Raw genomic sequence first — 23,912 nt, forward strand, 5'->3', positions numbered from 1 at the left:
CTTATGGTCATCTTTTACATTTCCCTATTTTCTATGGAACCCCCCCCCCCCCAACATATTTCTTATGTTTTTCTTTTCATTAGCAGCCTTTTCGTGAATATCTCAATCAGGTGTAGGACCGGGTACTTTAAAAGCCACAACATTTTTTAATTTTCCCGTTAATAAGCCCTCTATATGTCTCTAATCTGCGGGACAACTTTTTTTTTTTTTTAAATATCCCATGCAATGTACTGGGAAGCTGGAAAAAAATTCCAAATGTGGTGAAACTGATGATTATGCATTTGCAACTTTTTTTTTTTTTTTTACAACATTCACCGTTTAGTTCAAACTACACATCCTCTATTTTTAGGGTCAGTGTAATCACATTTGTTCATTTAAAAGAGGTTATGCTTTGAGAGCTCAAGTACCTTTATCTGCTCACCATACCCAAAAAAACAAGATTCCTAACGCCTGGCTTCTTCAAACTGGCAGGCAATTACAACAAAGTTGACAAAGGGCTAAAAATAAAGAAAGCCCATATAAAAACCAAACCGTAAAAACATTAAAATGATTTTATTTTTTGAGAGGTCGTAAAAAAAAAAAAAATAATAAAATAAATGCAACTTTACACAAATTCAGGGACGATTTTGTTACATAAACATGTAAAACATACCCACCTATGAGACAAAAAAAAAGAAAAAACCCGATGGAGTCTGAAGCTCATGGCGAATAGCATTACTGTTTAGTAACTGCACATTGAATCATGTTTGAGATCCATGTAGGATACACAAGTGAGAACAGTGGCTGTGGCTCTTGAACTAAGAAGTGTGGCTATGGAAGAAAAGTTCATTTAAGGATGGAGAGTTCCTCAGCTTACACAAGGTTACTCCATAGGAGGCTCCATCATATAGCCGTTCTCTGTGGATAGATAGCCATCTCCAGACTGCATGGACTCTTGGTCTAAGTACATATCTTGGCTGGTCTCCTCAACTTGCTCCTGAATCATACCGTTATCTGGAACCCTCTCCTCTCTCTTCTCACTGCGGTCTCCACGATCTCTATCCCGTTTGTGTTCCCTGTCCCTGTCTCTATCTCTGTCTCGTCTACGATCTCTGTCCCTATCCCGATCCTTATCTCTCTCTCTGTCTCTATGGCTCCGTCTCCGGTCTCTATCCCGATCTCTGTCCCGGTCTTTTTCTCTGTCCCTATCCCGGTCACGATCCCTACTCTTATCCTCTGGCTCAGGCTTTATTTCAATGCCATCCAAGCCTGTATCACCAGTTGGGAGGTCTTCACCAGTAACCTCAACAGCTTCTTGAGAGTCCCCTTCAACGCGCTCATCCTTCTTTTCCCGGTCGCGGTCTCTATCCCTTTTCCGGTCCCTACTACGACTCCTACGCTTGCGGTCTCTATCCTTATCCTTATCCTTGTCTTTGTCCTTGTCCTTGTCTTTGTCCCTACTCCTTTCTCTGCTACGTTTCCTTTCATCCTTTTCGCGGCTGCGGGACCTCCTACGACGTTCTCTGGAACGACTTCTACGCCTCTCCCGATCCTTATCTCTGTCCCGGCTCCTGTCACGGCGATCTCTCTCCCTTTCTCGGTCACGATCCCTGATGGAAATAGACAAGTCTGAAGTTAGGATGGCTACTTTCCTAGTGCATTTTGCAATTCTAAACTCTTAATTAAATTTTTCTTATTTTAATTTAGTTTCAAACATTTCGGTATAAAAAGGTTTTGATAATTTGCATACATATCATGCAACAAAGAGGAGATCATATCCAGAAAGCAATAAAACTGCAGATGGCTCTCCATAAAATGTAGCCAGAAAGCAAAATTGCCACTGATATATTGGTCTCTAGTCACTTTCTCTGGAAGTCAAGTATAAGACCACTGCAACAAATCATTGTCACGCTACATACATTACAGCAATTCACTAAGGCAGTCCCTTTATACAACAGTGACTTGTACATTAAGTAGGCAGTAAAAGACAACTGGGATACACCAAAACAGCAAGGGATTTAATCTGTTTAATATAAAAAAAGGTTTTTTTGTAAATCCAAGAAAGCTCTCAACATCACAAGATCAGTTTAACTATTCAACAAAAAAAAAATAAAATAAATAAAAGTGGATAATCTTTAGATTGCAATAACGGATTACATCAAGGTCTTTCCTTGTCTACATATTTATAGGATATCCCACCGAATGTTAAAAACTGGATCTTAGACCGCATTCAATAGATATAAAAATGTGCCATTAGGCTGTAATAAAGTAGTCAGAAATGGGTGTTGTAACCACTACTTGGCATTCTGTATACTCTGAAATCCAAGTGGAATCAGCAACTGCACTATTTATCAAACACCAGAAATAAAAACTCACCGTTCATCATATCTAGATGTATCATCTCTGCCAGAGTGCCGTATGTTAACATCTGCTCCACCACGCCTGGTACCTCCAAGACCACCACCTAAAATATATGTACATATTTAAATTTAAGTTTTGCAGAACATGTAAAAGATGCTAATACTCTGTTTTGAAGCAAGTAGTGGTAATGATGACATATTGACTAGATGTAACAGCAAATAATGTTGCCTATTAGCCTAGAAGCAATGTTCAGAAATAATCAATAAAGTCTTTTCAGGTTACTGCGGCACTGATTAACCAGCAATCTGTAAATACTGCTGTCAGCAACTTTTAAAATTAGCATATACTAAAGTAATTGAGTGCCCAAATTATTATAGAAGAATATACCAAAACCATCTCTGCCGTTGGTTAAAAGGTGCTCGTTCTTTAAGTGAACAACAATTTCCTTACCAAGTCTGCGTGGGCGCCAGCCTTTCACAGTACGTCCTCTTTCAACATCAACCAAAACACGCCTTCCATCAATTTTCTTTCCATCTGCATGCTTGTATGCCGCTGTAACACATTGTTTCCAGAAGGGCAGAGCAAGAGAAGTTAGCCCATGTGCACAACTTATCTCCCCCTCCCAGTTTTGTTAACGTAATAACCAGGACACAATACTAAATGCAGAACATCAAGCAGTTCTTCAATGTTGGTCAAAAATTATTTGGGAGTTGGCAGTATCACTTCTTAGACATTATCTTACAGTCAATGTTCTCACCATCAGCTTTCAGTCCCAGGTTTAAAAAAACAAAAAAAAAAAAAACAAACAAACATACATTCTAACAAAGCACATTGCTTTATGGGCCAAACAAAAAAAAAAAAACAAAAACAACAACCCGTAAGCCCAGACAGTTTTCTATGCACAGGTCACCAAGTTAAAAGGTGTTGAAGTACAAAAAAAAATAAACTGAAGAGGCACAATTTTGTCCATTGACTAGGTTTAAGCAGGCACTGTGAAGCTCGTTTCACACTGCATTGTGAGTGTGACATGTGAAAAAAGATTAATTATGGAAAAAAAAAATTTATAGGAGGGAATAGCCTGCACAATTTAGCTAGACACTTTCCTGGCGCATACAAGCATAAAAGAGCCAATGCCCTAAAACCCCAAGTCCAGTGTGTAAAGGGTTTTACATTTCACAGCAAAAATAATCTAACCTTTGTTAAATAAGCTTTGCTGTGATCTACCCCAAGACTAGGATTAAGCACTAGCTCATTTTACTCCAGAAAATACAGGGAAGTGATTCTAAGTAACACATTTCACATACTTGATACCCAGTTCATGAATACTACACATCCATTATGATATGCGTTCCCACTTGTTTTAACCCAGCTGAAAATGAGAAAGTACAAGTTATAAAAACAGTATATTTCCTATTCTCCCTATTAAAAAGCAAAAAAAAAAAAAAAAAAAACCTATGTAACTGCATAGTGTGAACGCCCCCCCATTTCATATACTTTTTGCACTACTGCAAAAAAACAAAAATAGAGTTAAATTTCACATGATGTGTAGGTGTAAACTCAAACATTACCTTCAGAGATTGCAGGTCTTTGAATAATTATACACACTCAAAGTGATGAATTATATATACAAGCAAGAAGCACTAGACAAGACCACTAAAGTAATATAAAAAGGTTACCTGCTTAGGCTACTTACAAAAACTTTCAAATTACCGCCTCAAATTCAACGAATTTCATGACGATATCTTGGGAAAGGAGGTGTGACTCTTGGAAGGTCCTTTTTATTCTATTTTTGTGTAACAGCTGAGAAAAGCTTACCTGTCTCAGCTGCTCTACTTAAATCCGGTATAATCATGTTATCAGTAAATGGCCAGTAGTTGACAGCCGAAGACCAGAATCGACACCCGACAGCTAAGTGAGGTTTAGGCTCCATTTAAGTCTTTATGGCCGTTCATTGCTTAGAAACCAAGCAATATTTGCCACCTCATAGCATAGAGTCCATAAATGTCCTCTCCTCGGATCGAACAAACCAAATAGAACATGCAGCAATCTAGGCTGGAAGAATTCCGTTTGGCAACAATGAACTAGCCCAACAATTACATGCTATCTGGAGGAGACTAAACTATAAGTGTGTATATGCATGTAGAATGACAATAACAAAATGTTCTTATAGGGCAAGAAGTTTTTGACCTCTACCAAGATTACCAAGCTTGGTAGATAAGAATGTAGAGGCAGGAGATCCTTTCCAGTTTTATTCATCACAAGAAACTGCAATGGAAGGTCTATATAAAATTTTTTAAAATAAAAACCCATCAATTAAAATTAAGGAAGTGCTTTAGGAGCAATTCCTTAAAATAAATTTATTTTAAGGGCAGGAGCAAAATTTGGGTGCTAGGAGACAGTAGCAAATTACATGAAATTGTACCTTTGACCACTTACAACCGCCTAAAGAGAGTCTTAAAGATAAAGTGTTGGACATTTTTTATTCCAAACACAAAGTATTACACTATCCATGTAGATGCAGCTGGAATAGCATCTTGCAGCACTCATTTAGAGTCATAGCAGCTCTGTATCTCTACAATACAAGCAGCATGCTCTCAAAGGGAAGCAGCAGATTCTCTGCAATCTCTATGATAGAATTGAAAGTCTGATAAAGGTATTAAGGAGAGCAGCTACACAAGAGCCTCACCAGTGTTCTCCACTTCTTATCCAATAGCACCCCTCCCCAAGCTGGAGGGAATTACTCATATATACAAGCACAAGTTTACCAAATGTGAACATTCACCTTTAGAAAACTTCTTAACCCAAATCAATTTAAGAGGGAGAGACACGTAGAAATTTTTCTGCAGGTGAGCCACAGAGGAATCATCATGGGCTAACTAGCAGAAACTGGCAAATTTGCTGTGTCCCCAGCGGAAAGTGTGAAACTAGGAGGGCAAGGGAAAGGGGTTTAAAAGGGGACAGGCAGGCATTAAAAAAAAATGGTGAGATTTTTGTGAAGGATTTTTGTAAGGATATGGATGGGGGGAAAAAAAAAAAAAAAAGTTAAAAACCTGGGATACAAATGTTCTTGGGTCTTTGGAAATGCACCCTGTAGGTCATATCCCACAGACCAAGCACAGTGTAGTGGACAGGATACCTTGCATCAAAGAAATGTGATGCATGGACCATGTGTATGCAAGTCAAACTGCTGCAAACAATTGGTACAGCAATTTGGCCAGCAGATAGGGACTCTGCATAATTTTTCTGTATAAAACAAGGACCTCCACCCACTGCGCATTGTCTGTGATTTGACTTGCACATGGGTCCGTTTCATGTGACAAGCACACTTGTATGCAGGGCCATAGCACCGGAGATCTGACCATACTGTTGTGATATCAGTATCATCATAACGAACTTTGATAGTGTCTTAACACTGACACAAACCTACTTCCCACACCTACCCCTCTCCATCCAAGAAGTCTTCAGCTTCATCCTTTAAAAAAATTTGAAGATTTACCATTGCTGGTTGGCTGCGGATTCGTTACTGCCTCTATTTGATTGAAGCATCATGCGCCATTGAGAAGGCGAAAGGATGTCTCCACCAACTTGTCGTGGCTTACCTGGGCCCTACACCTGACTTCACTCAGACTAGTCTGATCTAGGCATGCATTATGAAAACTAACTCCTCATGTTCTACAAGCACATTTTCAAATAACATGGAAGAGGAAGGAAGACCTGTGCTGCATATTGCATCACTGCCTCCTGTATGACAGCAATCCAGGTTGGATGCAGTATAATATGGTTGCCGAGATTTGGTTGTCACAGAAAGTCACTCCCTCTACTTCCCACAAAGACAATGGAAATTGTGTGAAACCACAATGGTGGCACACAGATTCCATTCAAAGGCTGGGAGTATGGAAGCTGTCACCCAAGCTAAGTAACCAAAGCACCCCTAGTCTAGCTAGAACCCCATTCATAAAGTGATAAAAATAAAAGTTATCAGTTTTACAATTATTATGCTACTCCTACAGCTGAAGATTATCACTAATGCTAATAATTCCGCATGCATACAAATATATTTGAAATCCATATTGCAGATCCCAAATAGGTTTGTGTGCATTGCCCAACATCTGGTAGGGCCTTCTGCAAGTCTTGGCATGTTCCAGTGGATGCCTTTTTTGACCATACATCGCCCAAGAAGCATTATTCTCAGTGCTTCTAATCGAGATGTGCAGTGTTAAGGATAACACAGGATTAGTATCACTTAGAAATCTTACCGTTCCAAGTAGTACTGTAGGTTAATAAAATTTAAAAAATAAATGTATGGGCAAGTTACCCAGACACACCAAACAGAAAATCTTAGAAGTGGATGCGATTCTGAAAAAACTACTATTGTGAATTTATTTGTTACAATACTAAAGTTTCAATTTCATGTTATAGCTTTAGATATATGCTACTGCAAGCAAATGTTCATTACATTCCTACCTCAACTAGACATGAAAATGTGAAGATGTAACTTAACAGCTGAACATTGAGTAATTCATTGTAGGAGTGTACAGAAAAAAAATTACATTTTTCCCCAAATGCAAGGAATAGGGGAAAATTTTGCACATGATTTATAGGAGAGCTGTGCTGAAACATACCTAATAGGGGAAAATGCCTAGTTATGCTTGGGTGGTCACAATTTTCACAGCCCAATAGTACTGAAAAAACAAAAACTGTGACCACCCAAGCACCACTGCTCACAGGGAGTATTCAGGTAAACTTGCAGGTCCCATCAGTGGTAGGAGCCCCAAAAATCAAGCATTTATCCTCTATTCAGCAAAGGGGATACATGTACACCAAGGAAAAACCCCTTCAAAAGGCTTGCAGCAGCATATACTACTGTTTCTATAGGATAAAGAGGACCCACTACAATGATATCATGGTACACTGCACAAAGCTAAATATGCAAGGCAGATCTGTCAGGCCTGTTATCCAGCATCAGAGCGGTCAAAGCAGTCAGTATTTCTTTGTTGAACTTTAGATCTGATTTCTCTGCACACTCAGTGACTGACAGCACACCGTTTTAACAGATTACTAGGCCATAATGAACTAAAGGAGTATGAAGGGAAAAAAGATAAAAAAAATAGGCTGTCTGAGTCATTGAGGCAGATACACAGATTTAATTAAGGATACAAGACCTGATACAACTGCTTTAACATGGTGCTTCCTGCAATTCACATTTATGGCCTTTACCAAGGACGGGATATTGATCGCAGATCACTAGAACAGAAGGTTGAATTAAGTAGTAGTGCACATGCTCGACCACTGCTACATTCAAGCTTAACTGATAGCAGTTTGGGTTCAGGTAAAATCATATTTTCTTTCCAGTGGATAGGTGATTAATGTCAATGGCAGGAGAACCTCTTTAAAAGGATAACTCCACCCAAAAAAACTAATTGTGACATTAGATAAAAAGGTACAGAGAAAACTTCATGCCTCTGTTCTAATATTCTGCTGTAAGTTGCATGTCTGCAGTGCAGTTATATTTATACACCACTGTTGTTAACATTAAAAAATTTAAGTGTCTAACACAAGTCAACATATCCTAAATCTGTAATAGCAACTATTGTTTGGATGGAATTAGCCTTGTACAATGCCATTTGCACAATATTCTGTACCATGTACCACATATTAAGTTTCACTAACGTGGTTTATAAAGCATCTGCTAAGACGCACTCCCTACTAGACATGGTGATGGTGCAAGAAATGTTTGGTCTCTTGAAACTAACCTTTTCTAATGTTAATTTGCCTCCCTGTGTCTTGTGTGTAAATGCTGCAAAGTCTTACCCATCATACAAACCCTTATACCAACCATACAATGAGATGTTGTAAAGGGGAGCATTAGCATCAGCTGCAAGCCAGCAGTGGCAATTGCCATCACAATGGTGGCTGCAGTGGCAATAAGAACACAAAATTAATACACCCCACTCACAATGGACTTAGTACAGATATTTTTTGTATAAAACATTTTACAGAACAAAGATGGGCAACATTTAATTACAGTAACCATCTAAAATCTATGGTCATCAAGTCTAGTTAAAGGGGATCAAATAAGGACTTCACTCAGGGTACTGGGAACTCCAAATTTAAAATGCAATGCCATGGGGAAAGAGTGAATTTGAAACTATAGATTAACTTAATGTGAAAAAATTATTCATGGCATTAATGAAACATTGTTGCCCATCATAATTGCAAATTTACAGTGGGACCCGTGTTACAGTAATCCCAAATCTTCCCTTAAGTTCCTCAAGTCAAATCAAGTTTCCACCTTCAATACAAGATAAATCACTGTACTGCAAATACACTTCAGACCAAAGATGACCGACTTAAGTGAAAAGTAAAATCGTAGGTGTAAGGCCCAGTTCACACTTGGGGAATTCCATTGCAGGTGAACTTTCTAGGAGAGCATAAACTAAAAACAAAGGTTTTCCGTTCACCCCGCTTTTCCCACTGACATAATCAAAGGTTAACTTCCATATTTAGCAGTGTAAAAACAGATTTGGCTGCTGCACTTTATATTTCTGCTATTAAACAACAGAAGGGGGTTATGGAACTTGCCAAACGAAAGTGTGCTTTAGCTTAACTATATGATCTACACTTATAAGGCACAATACAAAAAAAAAAAAAAAACCCACAAGTAAAAACAGGCTAGCTAATAATACAGTCTTGCCTTACATGTTGAATGCTGCAGGGGGATTAGTGGAATTCGGGTACCCACTGTAGTAACTTACCTTCTGGAAACAACAATTAACTTTAAGGGCATTTTACTTATTTACAATAATATATGTAAAAAAACTATTAGTATAAACTTACAGTGCATGTCTCGTTCGTGCTCATACTCTATGAAGGCATATCCACGGGGCTTTCCTGAACGCTTGTTATAAACCATGTGAATCTATTTTTTTTGGAGACAAATTGTGGATGTAAATAATATTAGACACTTCTGAAGAACAGGCAACAAACATCACAGGATTATTTATCCGTCTTCCCGAAACCTTTTTATTTTTCCTTTCACAAAGCCATTAGGACTAGTCTTCTACAAGAAAATGCTACTTCCTAAATGCACAATGTAATAATCTGCACTGACCTCTGTCATGCATTTATAATACAAGATTTCCAGATAAAAATCACTCGAACTAATGCCATGTAAATATTTTAAAGATATTTAATATTCCATGCCGTGTACTGGAAGTGGAAACAAATTCCAAATGCAGTAAAAATTGGTAAAAAATGCATTTTCACCATTTTCTAGTTGGTTTAGATTATACAAGTCTCCTTTACGTTTTGGGTCCATTCTATAACAGGGATAGCGCATTTATATAGGTTTTATAATGTTTTCATACATTTAAAAAATTAAAATCTCCTGTACAAAAAAATTTAACAAAAAAACTTTCATACTTGTGTGGGTGTTGTCACTTTTGCAACTTGATGACATTTTCAATGCTACCATTTTGAGGACTTTACAGCCATTTGATTATTACTGAATTATATTCTAGTAAAATAGCAAAAATATGGCATTTACGACTTTGGGCACCATTTTCCATTATAGGGTTATACGCCGGGAATAACCGTTATTATACTTTGATATATCAGACATTTTTGGGTCATTTTATTAAAAAACATAAACATGTTAGGAGTTTATCACTTCTAAGGAAGGAAAGGGGGGGGGGGGTGTTTGATTTTAATTTTTTTTTTTTTTTTTTTTTAACCCTAGGTGTACATTTCTACATTAAATAGTTTAAAACGAGACAGCCTCAGATTTTTGTATGACCCAAGGCTCTCATAGTAACCACTCGCCACACCTTGATGACCTCACAGAGGGTGGCATTCAAATTAAATATGGCGTGCCCATGTGCCGCTGGGATTTAAATGCCCCCGGCAGCTAAATGGTTGACAGCCACAGTGTGTGTGTCTGCTGCAATATACAGCAAACACCCACTTTGTATGAAGAGGGATCAGCCCGTAAATTAAATATTGGCTGCAGTGAGCTTTCTCCATAAGCAGCAGGTGTCAGCTATATTATACAGCTGCCGTGGCCGGTTCTGACACTTAAATTCATGTCCCTCCTTTTCCATAGAACACAAACTGATATAAATGAAATTATATACATTATTCATATGATCATTTTTTTAATGGGGCAAAATGGTGAAAACGTGGCAATTGGGATATACATAAATCCAAATAGAGTGACAACAAATGAAGCATTAGGTCATTATTAGGATAAATATGATATAGGTCTTTATCTCATCCAGAAAGCTTACAACGGAGCATCTATGTGCCGTATATACTGTCAGTAGCGGTCGCTGCTACTGACAGCATATTGTGCGCTGGACACCTCTCTGTCTGCACTGTTTCACATGTACGGGAGAAGTAAGAGTAGCCACGTGGATCATTGGGATGCATCGGAAGGTAATGAGGGGCTACAGGGTATTTCATTACTGGGAGAGGCTGTTTGAATGCATTTTCCACCACAGGCTCACACGTCAATAAGTTTTCACAATTTTTGGTATATGGAGAAAGATTGTAAAATAATGCTCAAGTTGGCTTTAAACATTTAGCAGTTTGTTTGCAATCACACAATACAAACTTTAGGTTTCGACTGTAATTTCAAAAAGATACTAAAGCAAGCACCATTTTTTTTTTTAAACAAAAAATTTACCCGTTTTATAGGTCCATATACTTCAAACTCTCTTCGCAGCTTAGACTCGGTTGTGTCATAGTTCTGAAACATAGTATTGAACATTGGATCAAATTTATGCCCTGGCCAATTACACACAAATGACATGAAAACGCCTTCTGTATACTATAGATATCCTTCACAAAAGAAAGGAAAATTGATTTGCTAACTTAAACTTATGTCCTCTCTACTGTGGAACAAGTCAAAAAATCCTAGTTATTAAAGATTTAACAAGGCAAATATTATTAAAGTGGTTGTCCAGTTTTAATCATTTTATAACACTGGGCAGCGTGTCCAAGTACCGTATTTTTCAGACTATAAAGCGCACACAAAAAATCCTTCGATTTTCTCAGAAATCAAAAGGTGCGCCTTTTAGTCCAGTGCGCCTTATATATGAACCGTACTTACAGACCACAGCTGCCTTGAACTGTGCACAGGTCTGCCACCTGCTGGTCAATCATCCTTATGAGGTGCGGCTTATACAAGAACCTAAACGTTTTAGCAGGCATTTATCGATGGTGCCCCTTAAAGTGTGAAAAATACAGTAGTAATACTTGCCCCTCTTCAGTACGGTACCGCATGTCACTATTGGCATACAAAGGCTCAGCTGTGACGTCAGGTCAAACAGTGTCCACCTGCTATAGCCTCTGGCTGTGGTGGATACATGCTGTAGAATTTTAATTTCAGCCAAGCCCCTTATGCCTACAGAGTCTGGCACATAACAGTACGAGAATGGTAAATATTACTTTAATATACTTTGATCCTCTGATGTCCAAAATATAAAATTTTATGAAACTGGACACCACCTTTAAAATAAAAAAAATATCGGTATGAAAACCTACCACTCTGGCCACAAATAGCGTTTTGAAGGCATCTCCTTGAGCATTTTGATCATTGTGAGGATCCCCTGGTTGCAAATAAAAATGCGATTGAATAAAGAACAGTTAAAGTTTACCTGAAACATTTAAAAGGAAACCGACCACTTGACGTGGTAGGTGTAAGATGCATATACCGAGCACCAGCTCAGGGTGAGCTGGTGCCGGTGCTTACTTTCATTAGTGTCCTAAACCGCTGTATCGCGGTTTAAACACTTTTTGATCTTTATAGCCGAAGCTGCTTCGTCACTTATACATATACACACACACACTTATAAACAATGACCAACAAGCTCAAAGATATCACTTACAGACTTTCAGCTCATTTTCTACTTCTTGCTGTCTTCTCTCAATCTTCTCTCTTCTCTGTGCAGGGTGAGAATAGGTGAAAATATAGAGCAAGTCTTGCATATACAAAAGCATGCTACAAATAACTTCACAGAATACACAACACAAAATGACAGCATATTTATCAAAGTACAAATTGAAAAAAATTTTACTACAAAGGTTTGTTCTGGAACCATTTACAGGGTTTGGCAGCTCAAGGCTGCATTCACGCGACCGTAGGGGAGCATATATACGGCCACGCATACATCCCCCGTAGGCCGGAAATGTAAACCTCTGTGTAATCTGCATCTCATATCCGTCTTATCTCTTTCTATGTGCTAGTACAATGTCAGTATCCAGATGAAAGTGCATATACACCTTGTACCCTGATAATCTAAGCACATTGTCACCCCTACAGAACTAGTTGGATCATAATGTGTCTGCTTAGAGAGTCCCCGCCCAAACCAAAGAGTAACTTTGTTAAGCAAGGGGTAAAAATAATCTTTATTGTGTTAACATCACTAGGTTGTTAAAATGTTAGAATTTTCATGGAGAGTTTACACGGTTAATTTAAATATTTGCAAATATGAAACTTAAGAAATTAAAGAGGTTGTCCAAAACTGTAAAGCCAGGAGGGCACCGTTTAAAAAAAATAAATAAATAAGATGAACATTTACTTACCTCCCGGCATATGCCATCTCTCGGTCCGTGCCCCATGTAAACAAAAAGAGGCATGGAAGATGCGCTGCGCTCAGCTTCTGGTCGCCCACCCGGCTGGACACCTTGGATGGCAGCTGAACGCAGCGTGACTTCAGTCCCCTATTTGTTTACACAAGACAGGGGACTTGAGACCTGGCAGCTTAGGACGCTGGGAGGCAAGTAAATGTGCATTTTTTTTTTTTTTTTTTACTACAGACCCCTTCAAGCCTTTTTTTTTTTACAGTTTGAGTTTGCCTTTAATACAGAGGCAGATAATATTACAGAGAGATTTGTGAAAGCTGGAGGATTGGAAGAAGAAATGGCCGATGAGGTTTAATGTAGAAGCTATGCGCTTTGGCAATGGAAACGTATAGTTCTGAGCAGTCAATTACTTGGTAAAACTGCAGCCAAAAATTACTTGGTAGATGGTAAACTTTTACAGAACCAGGTAGCCGCTTATTAAGAAAATAAAATTATGGGATGCATCTAATAAGACAGAAATGTCAGAGCAGGACTGTTGCCAATGGGAACCAAAGCTGAGATTTAATTTTATGAACTGCCGTGAGAAAATGAAATCTGAGTTCGACTAGTTGCCATGGGCAATTGGAACAGTTCTACTCTGACACTTGATAAATCTCCCCCATAGTTTTGCCCTTATACAAATCCCTGTTCAGACAGCACATGGAATAATGTGTAGAGTTTTGGGCACCAGTGTATAAAAAAGGACATAGAAGAACTGAAACAGTGAAGAAGAGAACAACTAAGATTATTAGGGGAATGGAGGAACTAGAATACAATGATAGAAAAAAAAAAAATAGTTTTTTTTCCCAAGATGAATAACCACAAGGGGAGACCTCATTACAGTGTAAAAATATCCTTATAGGGATATTTCCAAAGATTTTTATACCTAGGCCTGTGACAAGGACAAAAGGGCATCTTTTGCGCCTAGAAGAGACACGGTTCTACCATTACCATAGACAAGGATTCTATACTGCAAGAGCAGCGAGACCATGGAACTCTGCCATAATATGTTGTAATGGCTGATAATTTGAACATGTTCAGGAGAGGTCTTTCTTGAGAACAAATGTATTACATGTGGGAAGAGAACATTTGTTTAATTTTATAAATTTGATAGATCTGTGTCCTTTTCCAACCTTAACTAATACTATGAAGTTTTGTAATGTGTTATACCCATTCAATAGCGGTTGCAGTACAGAAGACATATCTCCCAACCACAGAATAGTATATAAAGTGTGGTCAGTGCTGCGAGTCTGACCCCTGGGACCCCTAGTGATCAGGACAAAAATGACTGTACCAGTTATAACAACCACCGTGTAATGCTACATCCCTTGTACTGCAGTGTCACCCCCCCCCCCCCCAAGTAGCTGTTTGCAAGGTGATCAGCCCATTGTCCCCAATAACAGCACTTTAACTTTTTGTTAGACTAAATATCCCCGAATGATCAGTTCAGAATCAAGACACGGATATATAAAGAAAAATATTGCATATAATAAAAATGGGACAAAAATGGCTGTACCAGTTGTAACAACCACCATGTAATGCTACATCCCTATATATAGTAAGAAAAATATTGCATATAATAAGATGAAGCTGCTACCTTTCTTTCCATCCGCTCATCACGAGTCTCTGCTCTTGTTGGTGGTGGGGCATCTCTGGGGTCCTATGCAGAGAGAAAGAATACAGGGAAAATGAGGGGGGGGGGGGGGGGAGAAACACCCTTAGGGTGGTGACACACATGCCATTTTTGGGCTGTTTTTTGTAGTGCGTTTATAGATCGTTAAAAACGCATGCATTTTTGACCAGTTTGAATTAAGATAATTGGTCAAACCTGTCAAAACGCTTGCGCTTTCAAAAAACGCATGCTTTTCTTCAATCTGAAAACGCACTAAAAGACAACTAAAAACGGCCCAAAAACGCCATGTGTGTCACCACCCTCAGCCAGAAACCCTCATTTCACTCACCTCAAACTCTCTAATGTAAGGAGCTATTCCACTGTACGGCTGGTTGTGGTGCTTTTCATGAGGTAGTTTATCCAAAGGTGGCAAGTATGGAACTGGATCTCTGGGAGCAAACAGAGCCAGCAAGTTGGGGGGCAAAAACTGCGTCATTTTGAAGACCTGGAACATCAGAATTTGATAGAGAACCATGAACACCACATAACAGTAATATTTAGCAACCAAAAAAAAAAAAAAATATTAATGTAACTTAGAACACGAGATAAGCTGCAACAAGATCACAAAGCCTAGAACCCAAGACTTTATTATTGTACGATACAATGGTCTAACCCTGTAATAAGGATAATGATTATAGAAAATAAAAAGTACAGCCTTGCATAATGCTATTTCCACCTAGACAGCAGATGCACGGTTACCCTTAGGCTGGTGCCACACGCACCGCTTTGTCTGCGTTTAAAACGCTAACAAAGCCACACCCACCGGGGCCGGCCGCGGCTCGATCGCATCGGCAGTTCTATGGAAACCCCTGTGATCGGGAACGAGCATTAAATTAACGCAAAACACCGGCGGCTCATTCCCGATCGCAGGGGTTTCCATAGAAATGCTGATGCGTTTGTCTGCGTTTTCAAACGCAGACAAAGCGGTGCATGTGGCACCAGCCTTAGGAAAAGAACATGTATGTTGGGACAACTTGAATTTCCCTAGCAGACCAGGTAGGAGCAAAAACCACTTGTAAATAAAAGTGGCTACCGGACTTTCACTGTGATGATTTGGTACAGTGAATTTTTATTGCAGAAGCACATTTCCACAGGTAAGCTCTACATTACAACTTGACTGCTAATCAAAAATAAATAATAGGCAGAGCAAATGTTCGTCGGGCAATACATCAGGGCTGTGCAGCCGAACCAAAACTAAAAACACAAGTACTCTCATCTTTACTTGGGAGTGCAGTTTTTTTTAGCAAACCCCCCCCCCCCCCCCCCCAGCACTGTCCTTTATAATGAGCTAGGATAAACATAACTTACACAGTATACAAGGATAATCTATGAGCAGTGCTTGTCAATGTAAGCATTCGCTAATTTATAAACATCTAAAAACACTTATTATAGAGGAAACTTTAATGCAAGATGCTTTCATTATGGTCACTGACCCGAGAAAGAAAACCCTAATTGATCGGGGCCTAAAGGTGACCTCAGGTGTAGTAGGAGGACCTAGTAGTCATGGTGGTCCCAGGCCGCCTCACATCCATCCTATAGGGAGCGCATGAATACTAAGAGAGGCCGGTATATTGCGAAGCGCATGGTATACACCACACTTCAGGCCCTATCCGTGCCCCAGAGTAAAGCGATTCCAGGCACATAATAGTCACAGTTGTGATTCCCGCCATGTTAGCCCAGGTGAGGGAATACGTGGCCACAGCCGCTCACCTAATGCAAAGCTCTGGTTACTCACCAGGTTATTAAATAGGGCGCCAAACGACTGCTACAACGCGTACAAGTAGGCCGCAGTCCGCTCCAGCCCATACAATCAGACAGCGCCGACCATATGCTTCCACCCAACATCGAATACCGCGGCCTACTACCCGCCAAACACCGCGTCGTCACCAGCCAGCTGCTTCCACACAAGGTGCTACCACTCCCTTCTTGTACCCAATTACCCGGCCTTACCGAGGCGACGTCCGCTGTGCAGCCGCTACAGCTCCGCTCTCCTCAGCTCCGTCTGCACTATCTCCGTCTGGCAGTGGTGGTAGGCCGCAAGGCGTGTGAATAGGCCTCAGAGCGTCATGCGTGTGAATCAATGCGCCAACAAAACATCCCATACAACTAAGTAACGCCCCCTACCGGAACTAAATCTTATCTTCATGTGTTCCTCCGCGGGGTGACGGTGAGCACACACCGTTGGTATATTAATGGTGGCGTTATGTGTGCTGCTAAGAGGGAACAGAGGCTATGGAATGGGCTGAAATGTTCTTCCGTGCGGGTTACGTCGGGCAAAGATCTCACGGTTATGGCAGCGACTAAAAGTGAATGTGAATTCCTGGAGAGCAGGGCATTACAGGACTCATGCACACTTGTAAAACTACCACCCGGTGCATATAATCAGTTCCTTACAATGCGATACACTGAGATTCTCTATAGTCTACTACACTGAGGCAGGAGCGGAACTAGGAGAGGCTGGGCCCCTGAGCAGGCTTTTGCATGGGACCCCGTACCCTAAAACAAAAATGACATAGGTGTGCATTCATACAAGGACACACATACGGTTCTACACTCGTACACACACAATTATGCACTCCTGTTATACATACAGGACATACAAATACAGTATATACACCTCACATACACGTATATAGCTGAGAGCTTTCTAGTCCTGCACTCCCCTCCCCTGACATTTCTGTCAGCTGTGTATAGTGGATGATGTTATATACATATTGTGTTGTACAATGTACACTGTAACATGTATACAATGGTGCACATCCTTCATTCTTAGGGCGCGTTCACACGTTGCGTTTTGACCTGCGTTTTCATTGCGTTTGAAACGCATATACAACAGCTGAGGAGAGGTGATTTGCCTAATTTCATCACTGTTAAAGCATGCGTTAACAAAACGCATTGTAAACGCGATGTTAACGCATGCGTTAACAAATCGTTAATGCATGCGTTTTGTTAACGCATGCGTTAACATTGCGTTTACAAACGTAAACGGTAATGTAATTAGGCAAATTACCTCACATCAGCTGTTGTATATGCGTTCCAAACGCAATGAAAACGCAACCAAAACGCAACGTGTGAACGCGCCCTCAGGGTGCATTTACCGTGCGGGCATACTGCCGTGTGCTGGAGAGGAGGAGGAGGTGACCCCTCCTCCCTCCATAGGAAACAGCGGTGCACGGCCGCACACCAGGGAAAATATAGAGCATGTTCTATCTTTTCCTGGTGCGCGGAATGGTGCCGTGCCGCCATTTCCGTCTATGGGGACGTATATGCGGCCGCAGATTTAACAGACTGCCTTAAAATGGACCAAAAATGGGTTCAAAACGCCATGTGTGGCATCACCCTAAAAATGGATGTGTTTTCAAAAACCACATGCGTTTTTCAAAAACGCAGCCGTTTTTTGACAGGTTTGACCAATTATTTTAATCGAAACGCCACACCTGGCGTTTTGAACCAGTTTTTGGTCCGTTTCTAAAAGTTGATTTTAGGAGGGAGGCCATGGATAACAAATAAAAGAAGATGACCACACTCCCAGTCCCTGGATCTATGAGTAAGTGTCCATGGTTTATCATGCTTGATTTTGATAGTCAGTTTCCTTTTAATTTGTCAGTTTTTTTCTGTTATGACCTTCTGTTTTTAAAGAGAACCTCTTTAACCCCCTTTACGCTGTCCAGAAGCTCCCGGAATGCAGCTTCCGTACCCTTGTAAACAAACAGGGACATGTATTAGACTGACAGCAGCGCGGGACATCAGCAATGGAGGAGGAGAGTACACGTTTATTTTTTTTTAAAGCAAACCCGAAGTCATTTATCTCGCATAACCCCTTTAAGGGGTTTTCCAACCACACATTAGAGCCTGTGGATAGGGTCTAACTTGCTGATCATGGGGTCTTAGCGATGAGATCCCCACAGATCACGAGAACAGGAGGGGGTCCAACGGGGTTCCAGGTGCCTCAGTCTGACCCGTTGTTGCTCATGGAGCAGATGGCAATGAATGTGCTCGGCAATCTTCGTCAGCTCCATAGGGATGAATGGAGCAGAACGGACATGCACGGCTGTCTGCTCCATTCATCTCGGGGAGCAACGTGGGGTCCGACGGAGGTACCTGGAACCCCCCTGTTCTTGTGATCTGTGGGGATCGGACACCCTGGCAAGTACGTACTACCTGAAAAATTAATAACATCAGTGCCTTTAAGGCCCGATGTAATTCATGGGCAGAGCGGTGTCACTACACAAAATGGGGGTCATTTACTAAGGGCCCGATTCGCGTTTTCCCGACGTGTTACCTGAATATTTCCAATTTGCGCCGATTGTACCTGAATTGCCCCGGGATTTTGGTGCACGCGATCGGATTGTGGCGCATCGGCGCTGGCATGCACGCGACGGAAATCGGGGGGCGTGGCCAAACGAAAACCCGACGTATTCGGAAAAACCGCTGCATTTAAAAACTGAAAATGTGTCGCTTGGGAAGCGCTTACCTTCACCTGGTCCAGCTCGGTGTATTCCGGCGCGTTCAGATGATTTTCAGCGCAGCAGCGCCACCTGGTGGACGGCGGAGGAACTACCTTCATAAATCCCGTCCGGACCCGAATCCTGTTCAGAGAACGCGCCGCTGGATCGCGAATGGGCCTGGTAAGTAAATCTGCCCCAATGTGGCTGCCTGCACCAGAAGGAGGGGAGATGCGGGGGAGCGCCGAGGCTGGACGTAAATACAAGCATTATTATTTTTATCGGCATCAGCTGTATGTTCTACTACTACTGAGGGGAGGCTGTATTCACTGGGGGTAGGCTGTGTAAAACTAGGAGCGGCTATGTGATACTGGGGGCGCTTTGTACTACTAGGGGAGGCTGTATATACTGGGGTGTGACTTTATTTATTGGGGAGATGGTGTATACTTTGGGGAGGCTGCATTTACTGAAGCGGAGGCAGTGTCAGGCCCGCATTTGCCATGAGCCAGGATGAAGTTCCCGGCTCATGTGGCAGACTGTGGACCTTTTTATGGGCGGCAGATCGCCGCCGGTAGTATGGGCTCGTCACTGGCAAATACAGACTACCTGAAAAATCAATTACTTTGGTGCCTTTAAAGCGCCAACGTAGTTGATAGGCACAGTGGTGATGTGATGAGGTCATTACACACGGCCTGTGTCACTACATACAATGCGGCTGCCAGCAGGAGAGTAGCTGGGGGTGGGGGGGTTCTGAGGCTGGAGATAAGTGCAAGCTTTAGTATTTTTATGGGTCAGCTGTATATACTACTTCCAGAGAGAGACTGTGTAGTACTAGGGGAAGCTGTATTTACTTTGGGGGGGCGATTGTGTAATACTGCAGTGGCCGGAAAACGCATGCAATCGGTAAGCAATCACATGTGTTTCACTGGTAACGCTAACAGTGACAAGGCGATTGCATTGCACGTGTGAATGCAGTGCTAGCAGTACGTGTGGCAAAGTATTAGACATGGCTTATATTTTTCAGCTGCCCGCCTTGGTTGCAGTGCGGTTTTTCAGTGTGTGCTCACTCCACAGTGACTGGGTGCCATAGACGTCTATTTGGGCCATAATGAGCCCGCAAATTGTGCGGCCATATAAACCCCCTTTCGTATGTTCGTGTACATGGGGCCTAAGACTGGGGAATCGGACTGTTGCAGACAAGTTGGAAAACTTTCAGAAAATGGTCTAAAACCTGTACCGTATTTTTCGGACTATAAGGCGCACTAAAAATCCTTTGTATTTCTCAGAAATCAAAGGTGCGCCTTATAGTCCAGTGAGCCTTATATATGAACCTTACTTACAGACAACAGCTGACTTGAACTGTGCACAGCTCTGCCACCTGCTAGTCATTCACCCTTATAGTCAAGAGTAGGAAAAAAGAAATGGGGGATTTTTTTAGCCAGGCGCCAAAGATAGTGTGCACAAAAAGGGGGGGGGGTTGTGGGGGATGTTGTGGTGGAGTTGCAGCATCAGGCCCCGGGGCTGGATGTAGGTCCAGATGAAATATGCGGCAAGGAAGGAAAATGCGGGGTCAAATAGGAAGACGCGCTACGTCTAAAGTAAAATAATAAGGGTTTTATTAGAATTATTACAACGCATTTCAACACCGTAATGGTGTCTTCTTCAGGTCAAAAACTCTGATGGTGGGGTTACATAGCACAAGACAGAAACAGAAATTAACACATCATAGTTAGTAATTAATAGGTATAAAAGACACCAAATTTAGTAAAAACAATGGTTGAAAAAAAAGAGACAACATAAATATATATACTGTATATGCAATGTGAGGACAAATCAATGAATGGGTTACGTAAAGAGGTGGTGTCTGTATCATAAACATATAAAGGAGGGGTAAAATAGGGGTGAAACGCATATATAATACACATACATATATATACATATGTACAACCATACGCGTATACCATACATCTACACAGGCTTACAGATTTTCACAGAGATGCATTGTCACATAGATACAAAGTGGATATATATGGAGTAAATAAAGATGAGTGTATGAAATGTCATAAATGTGATAATTGTAATAAGACAAGTGGTATCAGAGATCGCGGTAGGGCCATTAGAGGTGGGTGAGTGGTAGTTAATATGGATGGGTCATTAAATAAATACACTCACCGGCCACTTTATTAGGTACACCATGCTAGTAACGGGTTGGACCCCCTTTTGCCTTCAGAACTGCCTCAATTCTTCGTGGCATAGATTCAACAAGGTGCTGGAGCATTCCTCAGAGATTTTGGTCCATATTGACATGATGGCATCACACAGTTGCCGCAGATTTGTCGGCTGCACATCCATGATGCGAATCTCCCGTTCCACCACATGCTCTATTGGATTGAGATCGGGTGACTGTGGAGGCCATTTGAGTACAGTGAACTCATTGTCATGTTCAAGAAACCAGTCTGAGATGATTCCAGCTTTATGACATGGCGCATTATCCTGCTGAAAGTAGCCATCAGATGTTGGGTACATTGTGGTCATAAAGGGATGGACATGGTCAGCAACAATACTCAGGTAGGCTGTGGCGTTGCAACGATGCTCAATTGGTACCAAGGGGCCCAAAGACTGCCAAGAAAATATTCCCCACACCATGACACCACCACCACCAGCCTGAACCGTTGATACAAGGTAGGATGGATCCATGCTTTCATGTTGTTGACGCCAAATTCTGACCCTACCATCCGAATGTCGCAGCAGAAATCGAGACTCATCAGACTCTACTCTACTCTACTGTCCAATTTCGATGAGCTTGTGCAAATTGTAGCCTCAGTTTCCTGTACTTAGCTGAAAGGAGTGGCACCCGGTGTGGTCTTCTGCTGCCGTAGCCCATCTGCCTCAAAGTTTGACGTACTGTGCGTTCAGAGATTCTCTTCTGCCTACCTTGGTTGTAACAGGTGGCGATTTGAGTCACTGTTGCCTTTCTATCAGCTCGAACCAGTCTGCCCATTCTCCTCTGACCTCTGGCAGCAACAAGGCATTTCCGCCCACAGAACTGCCGCTCACTGGATGTTTTTTCTTTTTCGGACCATTCTCTGTAAACCCTAGAGATGGTTGTGTGTGAAAATCCCAGTAGATCAGCAGTTTCTGAAATACTCAGACCAGCCCTTCTGGCACCAACAACCAGGCACTCAAATCACCTTTCTTCCCCATACTGATGCTCGGTTTGAACTGCAGGAGATTGTCTTGACCATGTCTACATGCCTAAATGCATAAGTTGCCACCGTGTGATTGGCTGATTAGAAATTAAGTGTTAACGAGCAGTTGGACAGGTGTACCTAATAAAGTGGCCGGTGAGTGTAGATGAATAAAAGTGTATAAATAAGCACATTAAAAAATGTTAATTGAGTAGATAGATATATACATATTTAAAGAAAGGTAACGGGGTTAAGACATAGGTCATTAATGACAGGGTCATTAAATAAATAGATAACTAAAAGTGTATAAATAAGCACAATAAAAATATAAAAAAAAGTTAATTGGATAGATAGATATATACATGTTTGAAGAAAGGTAGCAGGGTTAAGTGAATCTAAGTGTGTGGATCACAGTGAGGCGCAGGGACTTGTCCCCTTACCCCAAGCAGTCTCGGCCTCGACCGGAATCCGGTCCTTTCCTCTGCCACGAGGAGACTGCATTCCTCCGGCCCTGCCCGCAGCTCCGTGAAGCTAAGGACACCCGGAGCGCGTCCATCGTGGAGGTCACGTGAGCCGGCTGCCGTCTGACTCTGGTGATGACTTCCGCCGGATGGTGATGACTTCATGACGGGGCCGGATGTGACGTCATGATGGCGCAACCCGGAAGCAGGAGCACTGAGCGGTAAGATTCAAAAAGCGAGGTGTTCACGTTGATCTGAGGTCTAATGATCGTATGTCATCCCTGACCCAGGTGCTTCCGAGATCAGACTCTACTCTAGGCATTTCCCAGCCTGCTAAGGTCGGTCATATGCTGTATGTTTGGATCAATTCTACCATATATGATATGTATCAATATCCATGTGTATATTTCCTTTAGAATCTTGTGCAGTGTACTCCTTGCTCAAGCTACATAAGGTACCTTCTCACTTATACCACTATACTGTATTGATGTCAGAGGCTATCATGCATTTTTGTTAATGTTTAGGCTTGCTGATACCAGTAGTTCCACGATTGGGAACATGATGGCATGTGGTATGGAGGCTTCGGGCCTGGACCTCATATCCTTGAACCCTGTAAGTGGGGTCATTTAGGGATAGGGTGGTGATTAAGGACCAATTACTCCTCCCTCTCCTTGGTAGGAGCCCAGGGAAAAGGAGAAGGATAAAGAGAGAGTTAAGGACAAAGATCAGGCGAGCACAAAGAAAGCCACATCAAAAAAGTGCAATATGTGTCTGGAAAAACTCCCAAGTGATTACAAAAAAACAGTTTGCAAGAATTGTGTGGATAATTCATTCAGAGAGGAAAGAGCCTCATTTGTAGATGAAATGTGTAGCTTTATCAGAGACTAAGTTAAAACTTCGGTTACAACATCTATAGCGGCATTAATCCCTCAAGAACCATGTCGGATTCAGCATCAGACTGAACTGGAACTAAGGAATCTGTAGATATGGATCCAGGTCCTTCAAATTCAGCGAGTAAGATGGAATCTAGATATCTACTGACAACTGAGGATCTAGAACCACTTTTGAGAGACGCGTGTTCCCAATCAACAACACCCTCAAGGAGTTAATACTGGAAGAATGGAGAGAGCCAGAAAACGGGATCTCCATTTCTAAAGAATTTAAAAAGCGTCTTTCATTTGAC

General features: G+C 41.4%; 1 protein-coding gene across 2 annotated transcripts; it reads right to left on the reverse strand.

Moving 5' to 3' along the window:
- Positions 1-537: 537 nt before the first annotated feature.
- Positions 538-16,742, reverse strand: SNRNP70 (small nuclear ribonucleoprotein U1 subunit 70). 2 transcript variants are annotated; one of them, XM_072110272.1, is made up of 10 exons: positions 16,586-16,742; positions 14,925-15,080; positions 14,561-14,623; positions 12,228-12,282; positions 11,884-11,948; positions 11,024-11,086; positions 9,178-9,259; positions 2,791-2,892; positions 2,356-2,443; positions 538-1,589 (listed from the first exon to the last, which is right to left on the reverse strand). In XM_072110272.1, the coding sequence occupies exons 2-10, from the start codon at positions 15,069-15,071 to the stop codon at positions 863-865; spliced, it is 1,392 nt and encodes a 463-aa protein (XP_071966373.1). In that variant the 5' UTR covers positions 15,072-15,080; positions 16,586-16,742; the 3' UTR covers positions 538-862. The 2 variants fall into 2 exon arrangements, with proteins under 2 accessions (XP_071966373.1, XP_071966374.1); XM_072110273.1 differs by lacking the exon at positions 16,586-16,742 and adding an exon at positions 16,371-16,505.
- Between the last annotated feature and the right edge of the window lie 7,170 nt (positions 16,743-23,912).

Source organism: Engystomops pustulosus, chromosome 6 (genome assembly GCF_040894005.1).
Source record: "Engystomops pustulosus chromosome 6, aEngPut4.maternal, whole genome shotgun sequence".
Lineage (NCBI taxonomy): Eukaryota > Metazoa > Chordata > Amphibia > Anura > Leptodactylidae > Engystomops > Engystomops pustulosus.

What these genes read in the sequence shown, in the direction of transcription:
- SNRNP70 (XM_072110272.1), bottom strand. Translation starts at nt 15,071, where the DNA reads ATGACGCAGTTTTTGCCCCCCAACTTGCTGGCTCTGTTTGCTCCCAGA. An exon ending in AGAAAATGAGCTGAAAGTCT is followed by an intron (nt 11,949 to 12,227) that starts GTAAGTGATATC and finishes ATTTGCAACCAG; the next exon opens with GGGATCCTCACAATGATCAA. An exon ending in ACATCTAGATATGATGAACG is followed by an intron (nt 1,590 to 2,355) that starts GTGAGTTTTTAT and finishes TATTTCCATCAG; the next exon opens with GGATCGTGACCGAGAAAGGG.